Source organism: Diadema setosum, chromosome 4 (assembly GCF_964275005.1).
Source record: "Diadema setosum chromosome 4, eeDiaSeto1, whole genome shotgun sequence".
In the NCBI taxonomy this organism is placed as follows: domain Eukaryota; kingdom Metazoa; phylum Echinodermata; class Echinoidea; order Diadematoida; family Diadematidae; genus Diadema; species Diadema setosum.
Genome location: NC_092688.1, coordinates 24,695,617 through 24,714,743, shown reverse-complemented (window position 1 = coordinate 24,714,743; position 19,127 = coordinate 24,695,617). Strand labels below are relative to the sequence as shown.

The 19,127-nt window shown below is 36.4% G+C and overlaps 1 protein-coding gene across 1 annotated transcript; it reads left to right on the top strand.

Moving 5' to 3' along the window:
* Positions 1–5,752: 5,752 nt before the first annotated feature.
* On the top strand, positions 5,753–8,676 carry LOC140227745 (uncharacterized). The gene is made up of 3 exons (XM_072308148.1): positions 5,753–5,829; positions 6,373–6,694; positions 7,891–8,676. Exons 1-3 carry the CDS (start codon positions 5,753–5,755, stop codon positions 8,674–8,676), a joined length of 1,185 nt encoding a protein of 394 aa, XP_072164249.1.
* Positions 8,677–19,127: the final 10,451 nt, after the last annotated feature.

Here is a 19,127-nt window from a genome sequence, read left to right as displayed (position 1 = left end):
AGTGACTTCTTTTGTAATAAAAGTAATTTATCTAAGAGTGTTTGATGTATTTCCCCACGCAAGAATACCATAATTTGTGACCCTGCACCTCAAAACAAACAAAAAGTCGCCAGACATGACTTTTTAGGTAAGACCATATTCTGAAAGAGCAGACTTTAAGCTTTAAAATGATGTATAACTCAAATCAAATGGACTCTCCTAACCTATCTAAATATTGGAAAGAAAGCGCAAACTCAGGAAAAGTGTGAACTGAGAAAAGAGGCTGTGAAGTACAGTGTCTATTCAAGCGCTTAATCTTTACCAAACCGTGCTGGCTGTGCGATGAATGGGACAAAAAACAGGAAGTAAACCACCAGAGTAACAACAATGAAGGGATTATCAGATTAAACTGAAATTAAGCCTGCCTCATTAACACATTCTGTCCATAATCAATGCCAACTTTCAAAGCAGTAGCACTATCCTTTCAAAAGTTATTAGAGTTGAAAGTGAAGAATGTGGACAAGGTTTTTCTGAAATGAAAAAGGGATTCTAAAGACACACCTAATCACACTATTCTACCAAAAATGTTCGAGATAAACTGCTAAAAAAACACTCTTTCCTGCCCGTTTTATGATACTACATTTTAGCATAATGTAAAAGAAGAGCCGCTCTTTCAGAAAATATGAAAAAGTCAAGTTCGGCTAGGTTGACCCATTTCACTTATTTTCAGTCCTCACGCAAAATCAGTGTGTGCGACTTTATGTTCGTTTTGAGGTGCACTGTCACATTTAAATACGACAATATTAGGGGTGAAAATAACGTAAACAGGGACGATAAAGAAAGACAACATTTAAGCTTGTTAATTAAACCAATATTTCGTCAAATATTTTTTTTTCATATACAGTCGATATAAAATTTCCATGAAGGCTTATTATCAACTGTTATTCCAAGAAATTTTACATGGGGAACAGTATCTAGTGGAATGCCATCAAAAGCAATATCAACAGAAAGCTGCCTTTGTAGAGTTGCTAAAAAGCATAATAAAAAATATACATATATGAATTGAAGGGGGTGAAGATTGAGAGATAATATATCTATTTTATCCATTGTGTGATCATGCATCACAAAACTAACCAAAAAGTCACCATGCAGGTATTTTTAGTTAGGGCAGATTCGTAAAGAGCAGACTCCAACCTTTAGAATGATGTATAAACTTGATAGAAATGGACTTTCCTAACCTATCTAATGGAGAGAAAGTACACACTCTGGAAATATGTGCACTGAGGAAACAGGCTCTGAAGTATAATTATGGTCTATTCACGGGCTTAATCTTAAGCAATCCGTCTTCTGTGTAATGAGAGGGACCTCCTCCAAACACACACACACACACACACACACACACATACACATATAAAAAGGATGTAAAACTGCATAACAGCAAAAATGAAAAGATCATCAGGTTACGCTGAAAGACTGCCCTATCAACACGTTCTTTCCAAGACAACTATCTAATTTTAAAAATGCATTTTTTCTTAACAAAGTTATTAGATTTGAGAGTAAATTAAGTGTTCTGATAAAAATGCTTATAATTGTCATAATTTTGATAAAAAAGCAATGTATTATTTACCATATTTAAGATAATTTAATTGGATATCGCAGTGGTAGGTCAATACAAAGGGAAGGTTTACGCATGAGTGAACACATTCGTTTTTGGTCCTTCAAGGCACAAAAGAAAAAATTGCAAAAAAAAAAAATGTCATGCTGTTTTTCATTTGGAAATGCTCTTCAAGATAAGAATGATAACAAAAGACCAGTTTAACACAATGAGAGACATGCATGAAATAATAAAAAAATAATTTGTGTTCACTTTATCTATTTATAACCTCAAACAAAATTAAGGTTGGAAACTAAAAGGGGAAGATAAGAGTTTTCTGTCAACTTAAAGTTCAACTGACATATGGAGTAAGGGCACAAAAATGATTAAATGACCAGGATATCTTAATTTCATTTATAGTATAGTAATAGTACAGTAATAGTATAGTAATTTAAGAATTCATGAAACAAATGCAAGAAACCAATTCAAATTCCTATCATTTTTGTTTTTTAAAAATGTTTGTATTGCTCCTTCTCTCATTTCTTTTGAATTTGGATTTGACAGAAGATTCTCCAATTTCCTCCATTATTTTAGCGTTTATTTATCTTTTGGGCTTTAAAAAATATCACAGAGGTCATAGCTTTATTTTTGCAACTTAGTTGATGTGTTGTATGATGTTGAATTTGTCTTCTGTTCTTATTGTTACATGGGAGAGCATTTATGAACAGCACCCATGAATGACAACTTTTTTTCAATTTTTACTTTTGTGCCTTTGAGGAGAAAAACGAAGGTGTTCACTCATGCCTAAAGTTTACCTTTTTATTGACCTACCAGGTTTATAGCCCAATTAAATTACCTTGCATATGGTATATAATACATCAACTTTTAGCTAAATATTCTATGAGAAATATAAAGTTGAAAAAGTGTTTACTTTCTTCCTTCTTTTTTTTTCTGACTGTATATGTATATGAATATATATATATATATATATATATATATATATATATATATATAATTTGCATAATTTCATTTCTTAAAATTGACAGTTTCTGTCGGGTTTTGTGTTCACCCCGGTCATGTGCAAAATGGTCATTGGGACTCTGATATGACATACTTTGGATCTGAGATAACTCTCACCTGTGATGAAGGTTACATGGTCAATGGTAGTGCGACACTGCAGTGTGTATGGCTACCTGGACGGTCGACTTATTTTCCTATTTGGAACATGCCAATCCCATTCTGCTGGAAATCCGAAACTACAACAGAAGGTTTGCCACTGACACACATGTTGAGATTGACAAAGTTAAAACATTCAATTGGCTACACTGAATAATTATATAACACTGTACAGTATAACACTGAGCATAGGAAGAAGAGAAGGAACTGAGGATGATAGCTCGTACATGTAATTGGACATAAAGTTGGATCGACATTTATGGGGTTTATTCAAATTTCCGTGAAATTTCTCGTGACAGGGAAATCAGCCGTAATCATGACTGAAGATTTCGTTTCATTTTCATTTCATTTCAGTTTATGTTCATATTTCTCACATAAATCACAATAAAGTATAATTACGAAAATTATACAGAACATACATTAGATGAAACTTCACCGGAATGTACAAAGGCTTGTCTTGATATACATGCTAGTTAAACTAAGGTCATAATGCGAAAAATATGATAGGTCCTGCGTAAAAGCAAGCTTGTAGAGCCTCAGGTCCTGTGATGAATTAGATTGGGGAAACTATGAATTATTTTTTTTTTTAACCATACTATAACTTGGGGAACCGATAAAAACGAACAAAAATCAGATCAAATTAGTGTTACTAGATAAAATACAATTCTGGCAAATGTCTCGGTTTTGCTGAAAGTCAAAAGTATTAGTGGAAATACAAGACAGAGACACCATTTTGATCTATTCATTATTCTGTCAATCGATATATCAAAGAAAGCAGGGTTTTTTTCTCTCATATTAAGCCAAGATATATTAACAGGAGCTGGTGTTCAACGTCCTTATGATTGAGAGATATTTATGATACATACGCTATGGACAGTTTTTTAAAGACCTACCGATTCTTCAAATGACTGTGACAGAATTTCATATTGTCTAAGAGTGCCAGAGAACTTACCAAACTACTTTGAAACTGAATCAAGTCTTGCACGTCTATGTTTAATATGTAGGTGGAACTACCACACCGACACCTACACAGAATACAGACTACATCTCCAGTGAGTAGCATTCTAAATATCTACAAGGTAGCTACTGTTAGAGTAACTGTAATTGTTTTGTCATGTGTGTTTCGGCATTTGTTGGCATTCGATGTCATTTTTGTTTTTGTTTTTCTCTATTTTAATCTGACTTAAATTTGTCGGTAACCCTAACGCTACCCTACTGATTTAGCAAATCACCTTAGCTCCATGAGATATTGAATCCAACAGCTGTGAAAACTACTGATGGTAGATTTTTTTTTTTCAGTAAGCTTGGAAACATTTTCTGTTATGAATATGAATATGTAACAAATATTAGTCATTACCCACAATGCCCCTGATTTCCTCCAATGAAACAGACGAGGGACTGCTAACTTATGAATTAACGACATTGCCCGAGATTACCGCCACGTCGTTTCTAAGTAAGATGACTTGTCAGCCACTTTACAGTTGTGCACCTTTCTTGTGTACCTCTCTCCTTGTTTGGTTAATGATTTGTGTACTCACTTTTTTGTTTTGTTTGTTTGTTGTTGTTGTTGTTGTTGTTTTCTTTTCTTGTTTTCTTTTTTTTTTTTGCTTACGGCTTGATTCTCCGTTTCTATTCACTGTTTGACGACGTTAAAAAAAGGAACAAAAATCTTTCAAACTTACTGGTTTGCTCTTTTTTTTTAATGATTGTAATGAACACTGTTAGTCATGCAAATAGCTTGGTAACTAAAAGAAGTATATCGCACGGTCACTCAATGAATAAAATTCCAAAGCGACTGCCTTTCTTCTTTGCTTTTGACATTTTATTATGTTCAAAGTCAAGTTGTATTAACTGTACACAAGTGCATAGATTGGCCGTCTTGACTTGGCAGATACATTATGTTGTAGCAATTATAAAGTAATAAATAAACAGTAAAAATAAAATCATGATTTCAATTTCAATTTAAAATAATCATACAAATTTAAGTGTTTCCGGCTGTTGCAAATACTTCAACCATGTTGTGGAAATATAAACTTTTTCATACAATAACTGATGAAAGTCTTTTCCAAGGACATGATATCCTGTTTCTAATCTTCTCGTTATCAGCATGCGCACAATTAATAGCACTAGATATGAAAATTTCGTATTTACTCCATCGGTGTGTGTGTTTTGTATTTTTGTTTTGCATTTGTTTGTATTTGTATTTGCTTCATGTCATTTAATTTCTTTTTTTTTTCAAAGCTTTTTCAAATCACCGATGTTACTTTGCAATACTTTTGTATTATTTGGATGTTAAAATGAAATGAAATGAAATGTTAGGTGACGAGGTCATTGTGGGTCTAAATAATATGATGTCATCATTGCGGCTGTCTGTACTAATTATCTTGCTTCTTTTGCTCTTTTCATGAACAGGTGATGGCAAACCAACTAAAAATGTAATCATACTAGACACAAGCGAAATGACTACAAGTGAGTTGCTTATCCTTGTCATTTGATATATGAAGGGGTCGGTGCAGTATAGTTCTAACCCACACGATGGTCATTTTGAAATAATCGCTGTTGAATATTTGGAAAGTCCATGCATTGTACATTAATAAAACGTGAATGCATGCATTTTTTTACCATCTTCTTGGTTGAATTCAAATATGAAACTTTCACGGAGGTTAGAGTAAGGGATACGGATTCTGAAAATGTATGTAACTCAATTTTGACAAAAGTGTGGGTTAGCACTATATTGCACCGACCCCTTCATATCATCTAACGTATATAAACATAATCTCAGATATTCAGTAATGAAGCTATCACCATCTGTGGGCTATCATTTCAGGATTATTTTGTTGATGATACGATAATGTGCGCTCATTACGGAATTATGTCAAGAACAAAGAAATATTTCGTTTTGCAATGCAATGTACTTTTTTTCACAAAGGGTGACAAAGATTTATTGTATTGAATTCCATTTCAGCTTCTGAAGTTCCTGAGAATGATGTTGACATCTTTGCAATGGCAGTTCTTATGTGTGTTGTTCCCATACTTGTTGCCATTCTGTTCATGGTATTGTGCAGGCATCACAAGAAAAGGTGAGTGTTTGCATAACATAATATCGTGTACACGTGTGTGTGTGTGTGTGTGTGTGTGTGTGTGTGGTGTGTGTGTGTGTGTTGGAAGTGGGTCTTTGTGGATTAATGCAGGAAGGTAAGCTACATTTCCACCCACAGACACCTCTGCTCTTTTCCCTAATGTTATCAATTTGTAATTGTTTGATATTAGCGCGATTGTTCTGTCATTTTTACCATTCTAAAGTCATGTAATTAATGCTTGAAACTCTGAGTAACAACAGAAAATGCATGTGTATGTAGTCCTCGAAAACACAGTTTTAATATTTCAAAGGGTTTAAATGGATTTTGATATTCAAACACAATATTTTACTAGACAAGTTATGTCTTTTCTTCGGAAGAAATCAAAATAAGTTGGATATTAATGTGTTCCACAAATATTTGATTTTGATATTGGTGGAAAGTAATGTTTCCAACCAATCTTGAAAAACAAATATGTGCTTTTGTTTGTTTATGTTTTTTTTTTTCTTTCAAGAACGTCAATGTCTCTTATAATTGCCTTTACAGACGTAGATCATCACAAACTTCAAATCAGCCAAACAATAGACAACTGCAGGTGCATCCTGTAAATAATACAAACCAAAGTGTGAGCTCGACGGATCATGTTGTATTGAGCAAAACTAGTACAATGTGTACTGACGCTGGAGCAGAGGGTCACCCTTTCCCGAGCCACTATTACAACATTTGCAGAGAAGTCACTGCTCATCATGAGGATCCGTATCACATCTACCAGGACGCTGCGGAGGTAGACAGTGGACCTTCACATGCATTAAACTTGGAACAAGTCTCCCTTTGTGCATCTCCGTTACAGAGCAATGTCACTTGCTCAGTAAGTATTCCGTATGTTTACTCTGTGTGTGTGTGTGTGTGTGTGTGTGTGTGTGTGTGTGTGTGTGTGTGTGCATGCGGAAATGAAAGTGTGCGAATATATGGATTTTGTAGAAAATCAATATACATACTACATTTAAGTAAATATGAGAAAAAATATTCAAAAGGGCATTATCACAAAGATTTCTTAAGCATGCTATTCTACAGCGACTACGTTTCCATTGATAATCGATTCATCTTCATAATACGATGATTGTAGAACGGGTAGTGAAAATCCTGGTCGAGAGCTCTGTTTTGTTTGGGTTTTTTATGTGTTGTTTTTTGTGTTTTTTTTTTTTTTCTGGCCGGCCGAACGACAATGACAATAACAATGACAATGGCAATTATATTTTTCCTTGTCAATCGTACCATTGAATTGGGGAACGCATTAGAAATATATCAGTGATAACATTTCAAAACCATTTTGAATATTTACAAGGACATGTAAAAAGTGTAATGAACACACACACAAAAAAAAAAATAGATTCACTACTAATATTTGGGAAGACTACATTTTGAAACGGAAAGGAGATTGTGCGAAATAAATGTTTTACTACTAATATAAAAGAATAAGAAAAATAAACGAAAAATTGCTTCTTCTGAAACTATCTAAGTGCAACGAAACATAGCGCATTAACATATTATCCTCAATCTGAGTAGAGCACCGCTGTGAAGGGGATCATCATCTCACTGCAAAATTTCGCTAAGTTTCTAAGTTCTCGCACCCAGTAAGAGATGCCTTATTGCCTACCAAATCATGTATCCAGTAAATTTACCGTGCGCTCAGTAATTACTTGATACACGGCCGGAGGTATGGGACTCATGTTCATCGTCATTGGCAAGCAATTAAAACAAAACGAATTAAACAACCTCAAACACGAATTACAACTGACGCAATCATACCTTTGCATTATTTGTATAATCACATTAACCATCCTGATGTTGTCAATTGTGTAGATGTAGAAGTCATTATAAAGTGTAACTTTTCCATAAAATCTGGATATTGGTGTCATTGTCGACAAAACGCACAAAGCAGATTGAATATTCCTGATGTAGTTTTCACGAGTCTCTAGAGAGATGGCAAAATAAATCGAGTGATCATGTTACAGTTTCATAAGCATGTCCACATTATTCTGCGTGTTGTATGTATATTCACAGGATTACAATCATGGAGAGAAAATGAACAGCAAGAGAGACAGGCCTGGTTTTGCATCCGTCTACCCAAGCCAAGGAAAAGAGAAATCCGAGGTGGATGAAAATCTCTTTCACTCAGAAAATTCCGGTCAAATTATTCCAAACCGCCAATCCGAGACAATCCAAGAACGATGGAAGACACGAGTTAAGTACAAGTATACCAATAGAAATGAATTGATCACGGCTGATCCATTATATTCTACAGCCATCTACTCAGCCAAATCAAGGGAAAAGCCGGAGTTAGATGAAGATGGTTATCTCGTTCTCGAAGCAAATACCGGTGAAATCAATCCCTACCAATCTAAAACCATCCAGGTACCATATTCGCGTCCCGAGCATAATGATAGAAATGAAAAACGTGTTAATTTATCTATGAGGTTGAACGATCCATTATATTCTACAGCTATCTACTCAGGCAAATCAAGCGAACAAATGAATGAACATGGTTACCTCGTTCTCGAACCAATTGCCAAAGAGATTACTCCAGACCAATCCGAGACAATCCAAGGACAGCAGTCATGCCATGAATACAGGCATGTCAGTAAAAGTGAAAAGCTTACCCCTATTCCAACGAGCCTGAACGATCGATTGTACTCTACATCTATCTACTCTGGCAAACCGAGCGAAAAGCTGGAGGAGGATCAACATGGCTATCACATTTTCGGAGCAAATGCTGGTAAAATTACTCCGGACCAGTCCGAGTCCCACCAAGAACCGCACTCTTACCCAGAGTACACGTATATCGCCTGAAGGCCTGACCTACATTTTGCTTATGTATAAGGAAGCAACGTTCTATCTTCTCTGAAGATTCACATTTATTCATATTTTTTCTTTATTTTACCATGTCCCATGCATCTATTGCACTGTAAGTATCAACAGTACCAGCGGTAACAGCTGGTATTGTTTTCCTCATTTCATTGCAACTGGGTGGTAGATCATTATTGAACTGTTAGCGTTATGTTTTGCTTTACCCAACTACTTTCTCGTCTCTTCTGAGGAACAAACTGTATAGTTTTCTAATAGTTAAATTTACACTATAAAACTTTACTGTCAACATTGCTATGATAACAACTGATAATACTTCTGCAGCGTGTGGTTTATTCGTTTTCCTACTTATTCAAAAAAGAATTGGTTGTATTCCACAGTTGTTGTTTTTTCCTGTACTCTCGTCCAATGTTGTATTAGTGCTCCTTATTTTTTTTCCTCTGTTTTAATACTGGGAATTACGCTCAACAAGCTTCCTTTTCAGTAGGTTCCATCGTCAGCGTTTATACTTAGATTCAACTTTCATAGATTGACCATCATGTTCTATATGTTTGCAATAGTCTAGTGTGCATCCTAGCTGGATATCATGTATCATTTTGCTTTGTTATGTTTGATGTATTTTCATCGAGAAAGTAAATTTGCATAGAACAAATATTACTTGGCAAAATATTTGATAATAATTATGGTCGTTGAATATGTCATGATGCTATTAATACTATTATTATGAATACTAAATGTTTGAAATATTATGTCGCTCCTAGTACATGAGATTCCCTTTACCTCCATGATTCTATTTCCTTTTTCAAATATCTCCACTTTCTGATTTAATTCTGATTTCTGATTCAATTGCTGCTTTTCTTGTTATTGTTATGGCATGTTAAATTAGGCAGATATTTGCTGGGTTCAAACAGCAACAGTATTATGCTGCATTAGCTTATTTTTTTTTTTATTGTAACTCGTGCAACGGAAAAAAATAAGATTAAAATCATGATTATTTGATCAAAGATATTATTTTTGTTCCTACTTAACAGGCTAGATTAGAGTATATTGGATTTTTTTTATGTTAAATTTTTGTCCGGATTAGCATCCCATTTGTCGTGACTTCAAACATGTATTGCTGTCTTCTACCCTACACCACTCCCTTCCATGGGTTTCCCTCACTTTGTTTGTTTGTTCTCTGTACAGTACCTGATTGTTGTATGAATATTCCCTTTAAAGTACTGAATTTGTGTCCTGTTTATAAACAAAAGAGAAAATTGATGTACAGACTGATGTTAGTTGCTTTGTTATGTTTGATGTATTTTCATTGAGGAATGTGAAAAAAAAATAGATTGAAATTGACATTAGAATTGGAATACAGTAAACAATAGAATGATAAGCGGGTTGTACATGTACCTTCCATGCCATGAGAACAGTGGCGTATCTAGGGAAAACGGCGCCCGGGGCAAGCGCGAAAATTGCGCCCCTAATTTCTGAAAAAGTGTTCAACCCCAACCCTATCCCGGGTAGGGACTTAAAAAAAAAGTGCACATGATATGCTTTTCAAGCACTTAAACGGGGTCTTTTGAGGGTGATTTAAATGTAATAAATTTGGATACATTTTGGCGAGCGAGCGTAGCGAGCGAGCCGAAAATTTTTGTATTTCAGCTTACAAAACATGGAATTCTTGTCATTTTTTGCTTATTAAATCTTACAATTCTTATCAAGATATAGTGACGACCTTATAGATAACGATTTATACCAACAAACTGAGGACTTGAAAAAATACTCCAAATTAGTACGCGCGAGTGAACCTCGTCATCATCACGTTTTGTTCTTATATCTTTTATTTGATAAAGTTTGGCGAGCGAGCGCAGCGAGCGAGCCGAAATATTTTGTATTTCAGCTTTAAACTAAACATGGTATTCTTGTCATTTTTTACTTACTACATCTTACAATTCTAATCAAGATATATTGACGGTTTATAGATAACGATAGTATACCAAAAAAAAAAAAAAAAAAAAAAAACTGTGGACTTGATAAAATACTCCAAATTAGAACGCGCGAGCGAGCCGAAATTTGTATTTCGGCGTCATCATGACGTTTTGTTCTTATCTTTTTTTTTGAAAAATTTTTGGCCAGCGAGCCGATTTTTTTTTGTATTTCAGCTTACAAAACATGGAATTCTTGTCATTTTTTTGCTTATTAAATCTTACAATTCTAATCAAGACATAGTGACGGCCTTATAGATAACTATTTATACAAACAAACTGAGGACTTGAAAAATACTCTAAATTAGTACGCGCGAGTGAGCCGAAATTTGTATATTTAGGCGTCATCATGACGTTTTGTTCTTATCTTTCTTTCTTTTTTTTGATAAATTTTGGCGATCGAGCGCAGTGAGCGAGCCGAAAATTTTTGTATTTCAGCTTACAAAATATGGAATTCTTGTCATTTTTTTGCTTATTAAATCTTACAATTCTAATCAAGATGTAGTGACGGCCTCATGTGTAGATAACGAATTACACCAACAAACTGAGGACTGAAAAAAAAAATACTCTAAACGAGTCATCATTACGTTTTGCTCTTATCTTGCTTGATTTGTTTGTTGTTGTTGTTGTTGTTTTTTTTTTGCGCCCCCGTATGCTCGAAACCGATGGCGCTTTCTTTTGATGCAATCGGCGATCGCTTCAGAAGGAAAGAAATTGCAGCCGTTGCTCCGTGTAGCATTTGCCTGCTGAATATAAAATGACATGTGTGAACATACTAGACATTGACATTTTGTCCGCGTCATCATCACATTTTGTTCTTATCTTTTCTTTTTTTTTAGTATATAAACGTTGGCGAGCGACCCGAAAAAATTTTATATATTTCATCTTACAAAATATGGACTTCTTGTGTGAACACAATTAACATTTTCATTTTGTCTTCGTCATCATGTTTTGTTTTTATCTTGTTTGATTTGGTTTTCTGCCCCCCCCCCCCTCCTTCTCCTTCCCCCCGATTTTTTTTTCTTCTTTCTTTCTTTCTTTCTTTTTTTTCTTCGTCTTCTTCTCTTTTTTTTTTCGTTTTTTTCGTTTTTTGCGCCCCAAAGGAGTGGCGCCCGGGGCATGTGCCCCCCTTGCCCCCCCCCCCCCCTAGATACGCCACTGCATGAGAAATCACTTTAGATATCAAGAACGCATTAATTTGATAGGAATCAAGCGTAGTGATTTCAGGGATGAATCAAAATGATTAAACACAAAAACAATAACCGTTTGCCTCGGATGGAATCATCTCCAAAATAATGTTGAAATTCCTTGTGCAAAGTGGATACACACGTAAGAACAAATTGGCAGAACAAAAACATTAACAAACATAAAAAACTGTTTCTTTCCGTACTGAAGTTCCTTCACATTCATGACTTCACACAAACAAACAAAAAATAAAAAAAAAGAGATGGCTTTCCAGTGACGCTGTCGTCGTGCCACCTTCCCACTAGGATTCCCTCTCAGTTTGTCGCTCAGCAAATCGACAAACATGACAAAGGGCGTTTCGTTTCAATTGGTGAAGCGCATATAAAATTGTGAGCTCTATATGTTTCCTTGAAACTCTGCTATCGGTCACAATATCAATTCAACCGAAAATGATTATACGAGAGGATTATGGAACAAATCATAAAAGAGTTAATGAACACTAATGAGTGAGCTGGGAAATACGCGATATAGTGTCTTCCTCTTTTTACATTGATTTGTATCTGTCGGTACTGAATATGTAATTTTGTGAAGAGCCCTCGGTTGTCTTCTTAGGTCATAACTACTGACTGATAAATGGAATTCTAGTATGTGATGAAAAGATGTAAATCCTCCCTAATCTGGAACTCTTATTGTTAAAAGAAAAAAAAATGATTTTTTTTTTTCCTACAAGGCATTTTTCTGTGTGTCCATTTTGTGATCTTGGGTAGGAAAAGCCAATAACCTACGAAGGGACAATTGCTTTCAGTGGCTGATGTTTTTTCTTTAACTCTATAGACTATGGAATCTCAACATCCAAACATGTTTGTCGATGCAAATGTCTCGCACTGTATGGCTACTGTATGACTCTACTATTCGACAAGGTCATGATTATTACGTGCATGCTGACATTATAACCAGACTAGTAAAGTAACAATGCGAAGAAACACACCAGGTCAGTATCTTTGGATTCTTTGCAGATACATTGTACTACACACAATATCGAAAGCAGTCACTGTACATTTCTTGTAAATTTGCATAGAACAGTTTCATAGTATATTACTGGACAAATATAAATATGGGCGTGTGTCGTTGGATAGCTTATGATGTTATAGATACCATTGTTATGAATGCTAAATGTTTGAAGTATTTGTGCATGACTCCTCCTTGCCTCCTTGACTCCATTTTCCTTTTTCTATTTCCTTTTTTCATATCTCTCTACTTCCCTTTTCTGGATTGATTTTTTTATTTTTCTTGCTATCAATGTGGCACGTTAATAGTTTGGCAGATAGGTGATGGTTCCAACAGCAAGACAATTATGCTACACTAGGTTTAAACAGTTTTGGATTTGTTTTTCATTGCAACCTACGTAATGGTAAGACATTTGTATGTTTAAAGTCCTGTTGACTCAAAGATATTTTTGTTCTTACTTTAAATAATAGGATAAATATACGTGTAGGATTTTTTTTTTTTTAAGTTTTGAAGGTATGTCCGAATTCGCATCCCATTTTTATATTTCTTGCCATGACTTAAACCATGTTTTACTGTCTACTACTCTGTTTCTCCTTTCCTTCCACTTTTCGTTTTACTGAGTTTGTTTCTTCTTTGTACAGTACCTGTTTGTTGCATGAACATGTAAACCACTTTGTAGCACCACTTTGTAAACACATGATACTGAATTATCTATGATGGAACAGATAAAAAGCATGAACACAACTAAGTCGACGAGTTGCGTATGAATTGCGTTGTATGACTGAAGTACTTTTATGAACATTCATGTGAAGTTCATTGTTGATATCTATGAAATCAAACACAAACTTGAGTATTTGTCATCAACTTCTCGAGAGGACGTTAGTACGGCAATAAAATCCTATGGTTCAGGCACATTCCCATTAGTATTATATATAATCGAGACAACGGATAACAGAAGATGTTGCAGGATGCCGGCTGGTGGAAGCTTTCGATCTTCGGTCTTCTTCAGCTTTATTGTCTGTTTATACGAAATAAAATGGATATTTTGAGCATGACGGGTCTTTATGGAGTAATGAACATAATACATCAAATACAATTTCAGCATGAGTTAACAGCTTCAGAGCATACATGGCAACATATTTGGCAACTGCAAAACATTCAACGATGTACAGTGCGTATCAACAAAAAAAAACGCAACAAGATTTAATTTTGAATTTGTGAAGATTGTGTTAACTTTACACCAAAGTGAGTAGCAACATCTTAAAACCCCATATCTCCTCTTTCCAATGATATCTTATTTATTCATACACGGTCATGGATGGCTGAGTAATCATTCTTTTTGGACTGGGTCAAATCGGACTTGGGACCAACTTTTGACACTGCAAGAATCAATGCACCTTATTAGAAATTAACCTAACAAATGGAATAATGAAATTAATAATCGCAATTTACCATTGTCTTCGTTCGGATATCTCTTTTTAACATTACATCCCATGCCCCTCAACATGGCCATCATTCCTTTCCATATAGAGATGAGCTCTTTTCTCCTTCTCACGCACAGCCCTACGAATCATTGGGGCTTGGTGGCGTAGAGCTTCAAACTCATCAGTGATTCTTTGTCTCAGAGTTGCAATGTCAGGTGGAGGGGTAATGAACACTTTGCTCTTGAGATAACCCCAAAGAAAGAAGTCACAATTCAGATCCCGAGATCGTGGTAGCCACTCCACATTATGATGCCTGTCTGAACATTCAAACAAAAAATGGAGCATCCACATATTACGGTATGTCTCACCTGTCTGAACATGCCAAAAAAGAAAAGGAGAAATGAAAAGGATTTATGCTGGTCTTACTCACTAAAATTTGGTCCCAAGTCCAATTTGACCCATTGTCCAAAAAGAATGATAACTCAGCCATCCATGACCGTGTAAGAATGAATAAGATATCATTTGAAAGAGGAGATATGTGGCTTTAAGATGTTGCTACTCATTTTGTTGTAATGTTAACACAATCTTCACAAATGCGAAATTAAATCTTGTTGTGTTATTTTATATGCACTGTATAACTGTAAGCAGATATATGTGACCGTGCATCACAAAACAAACAAAAAGTCGCACCACTCGATTACACGTGAGGACTCAAGAAAGGTGAACTGGGTCAACCTAGTCAATTTTGAGTTTTCCAAATTTTCTAAAAGAGCTATTTTTCTTTTACATAACATTCCTGAGTTTTGGATCATAAATTGAATAGGAAAGTGGGATTTTAGCAGTTTTTTCTACAGTTTTTTGGTAGAATATTGTGATCAGATTTTTCTTAGATGCCCCTTTTATTTCTTGAAAATCCTTTGCACCCTCTTCACTTTGAACTCTAATAACTTTTAAAAAGATGATGCTACTTCTCTGAAAGTTGAAATCTATCATGGTCAGGATATGGGAATAGACCATGCTCAATTTCAGCTCAATCTGAAATCTGAATCAGCTTAATAGCTTGGCTTAGTAAAGATTAAACACTTGAATAGACCCTGTACTTCAAAGCCTCTTTTCTCAGTTTACACTTTCCAGAGTGTGTGCTTTCTTTCCAGCATTTATATAGGTTAGGAGAATCCATTTGAATTGAGTTATGCATCATTTAGAGCTTAGAGTCTGCTCTTTCAGAATCTGCCCTTAACTAAAATCAATGTCTGGCGACTTTTTGTTTGTTATGTGGTGCAGGGTCACATAAATATAATACTTAGTAATGGGTATAATATGTTACATACAAGCATATCATACAATAAAAAACATTAAACACATATCATAACTAAACTTAATAAAATAGTTACCTGCTGAGCAGACGTGCGTGTTTCTTGGGTTGTCTTGTGGCTGTTTGTGGCGGGATGAGAGTGATCATGTGATATATTGGTAGGGAGGGTGTGTGTGCCATGATGCATGTCAGGCAGGAGTGGGGAAGGTTCCGATGGTATAAAGAATTAGGTTCAGCGGTGTTCATGCAAGTGTGTCAGTGGAGGATTGTTTAAAAATACAATACATTGAGCATTTTCGTGGTCATTGCCGGTCTTTAACTCCTACAGCTGGTTTACAAACACTCACAATGATAGGCATGAAACCCGGGTACAGTAAAGTGTAGATGGCGTGTTGCCATTTAATTTATTTGTATTTAATGTATTATGTTCATTACTCCATAATGACCTGTCATCAGTCATCTTCTGTTTTACGTTGTGTCGATTATAATTCTTTCTAAGATGACAGAGGCGTATGGTACGAGTATCAGCATCATCGCACTATATATGATTATATATATATATATACATATATATATATATAATATATATATATATATATATATATATATATATATGTGTGTGTGTGTGTGTGTGTGTGTGTGTGTGTGTGTGTGTGTGTGTGTGTGTGTGTGTATACATCATATATATATATTTATACATCCATTTGGTATATATCCGTCGGGAATATATAGTTTGTTCACGATTGATGGAAAGTGTTCGATGCTGTCAAGCAGAGCATATTAGTCGTATGTTGCAACGTAAATTGTCGCCCCGTCAAAGATGGCAAAGATTGTCGCCCGCCCTCGAAGCACATTTTGCTGGGTAACATCATTCTTGACATAGTCATTGAAATACCAAAATATAACTTACATGGTACATCCATGCCAACATGCAATGTAAAAAGTAACGGTGAGGTTTCAAGGAAGTGTGTATGTGCGCGCGCACATGATAATTTAGTGTCCGTGCGTGTGTGTGTGTGTGTGTGTGTGTAGTGTGTGATGGAGCGCTGTGCGTGTTGTGGGAATTGTGTCGCTTGAATGTTTCGTTCCTTTTATCTCCTGCGTGCTTACGTAGACACACGGACGCTCGCACACAACACACCTACGTACGTAGCCCACGAACACCAAACCCCTCAGATATACACTCATGCAGGCACAAAATTGCGCCCACAATCACCCATCACCACACACCCTATACACATACATGTACGCCACGTACCCACATACACACGTACACATACAGGCTCACGTATACACACAGACAGACAAACCACTACCACTATGTAACCACCACACATGCACAATTTCCACATATTGTATTATTATACTCCAAACACACACACACACACAGACACACACACACACACAAACGCAAATGCATACACAAGTCACTTATTATATGCACCTACAAATCATACACAGCACATACCATGCAGCCCCCAACACACACAGCTATACGCAAACTCATACACAAGTCACATAGGCTATTATACGCACCTACAAATCATACACAGCACATACAATGTACCATGCAGCCCCCAACACACACACACACACACACACACACACACACACACACACATACGCATAACTTACCAGTCATACCCACCCCACCAAAGCATAACACCGGAGCAACCACTCCAACCACATAATTCACAGTGCATGGCGGGCGACAATTTGTGTAGCTAAGTTTCATTTTGCCATCACAAATTGTCGCCATCGAGGTCAAAAATGGGAACTACACAAGCATCACAAAGCATCACGGGGCGACAATTTGTGCAGCCAACTCCGTCACAAATTGTCGCCCCGAGCCGGGGGCGACAAACGGGGCGACAATCTATGTCGCAACTATTGTTATTGCCATCACAAATTGTCGCCATTGAGTTAAAAAATTGGGCACTGCACAATAGTAAAAAAATTGTCGCCAGACGACAATTTTTGACGGGGCGACAATTTCTGCCGCCAACTCCGTCAAAAATTGTCGCCCCGAGCCGGGGGCGACAATCTTTGACGGGGCGACAATTTATGTCGCAACAGTCGTACCTGTGCTTTTGCGTCTTTTCCGCTACCGGCGGTTTCGCGCTGTGGCGATCTTCAGGCAGACTGACTTTCAAATGTTGTTGTTCTTTTAACTTTATGGAGATCTCTGCTGGGTGGGCAATTTACTCCAAAAAAATATATTGAATTCAAATATTTATATAAATACATTTATAAAAATCTACACTACTTTTAATTATTTACAAAATCTAATTATATTTATTCTCATATTTACAAATGAGAATATTTACAGAGAAAAAAGGGGACAGGTTTTAGGAAAGAAGTCGCCTGCCTACTCCTGCACCGAAATGCAAGGTTACGCCGTTCCCGTCGGCCAGGTAGGTAGAGGACCCACCGGCCGACGCCAGTGAAGTCTCGGCCTTTCCCGGGGGCAGGCGCCTCTAGTGACTTATCGGCCTAGGTGTTCTATTATCATTAGCCTCGTAGGCAGGGACATCATGGAAGAGGAGGAATGATAGAAGAAAGCGGAAAGGGTGAGGACAGAACAGAGAAAACAGACAGCTAGGGGGGTGGAGGGTGCTGAGCTCCTCTCTCTGACATAGGGTCAGCCCGTTACCAAACTTACAAAGAAAAAAGATGTGAAAAATGAGTCACACATAAGAGGCATTGCCACGAGCCATTGATGATCCAGGTCTGAGAGAAAAATACCGGTATAAAAACAAAGCACGGCCTTGAGTACTAGAAGTAGAATGCCATGGTACCAATACAAAACAGAGACGGCGTTGACTTTCAAAGTGATGTGCTTCTGCCTTTATGTGGCGCGGTGGATCGGCTTGACGCATGAATGGTTCGCCTGTTCCGGTGTCTACATTTTGGTATATTAAAGTTCGGACCTTTTGTTGAGCGCTTTTTTGTTTCGAATGATAATGACCTTCTCATCGAGGCAGAGATTGCACAGGCCACTCTTTCTTAAAGGTAAGTTGACTTTTTTGGACTTTTTTCTCTGCCTCGATGAGAAGGTCATTATCATTCGAAACAAAACACTTGAGCAAACGCTTCGTGCGTGTCATAATATCCTAAACCCCACCCTCTAGTGACCACTCCAATCTGATTTGCATCGTATCGTATCCGCCCTACTGGCTGATGGGAAATAATCATCGTATAACGCCACACAATGAGCAAAGTGCATATGTGACCGTGCACCTCAAAACGAACATAAAGTCGCACACAGTGATTTTGCGTGAGGACTGAAAATAAGTGAAATGGGTCAACCTAGCCGAACTTGACTTTTTTATATTTTCTGAAAGAGGGGGTCTTCGTTTACATTATGCTATAATTTGGTATCATAAAACGAACAGGAAAGTGTGTTTTTTTTAGCAGTTTATCTCAAACATTTTTGGCAAAATAGTGTGATTAGGTGTGTCTTTAGAATCTGTTTTTCATTTCTGAAAAACCTTGTCCACACTCTTCACTTTCAACTCTAATAACTTTTGACAA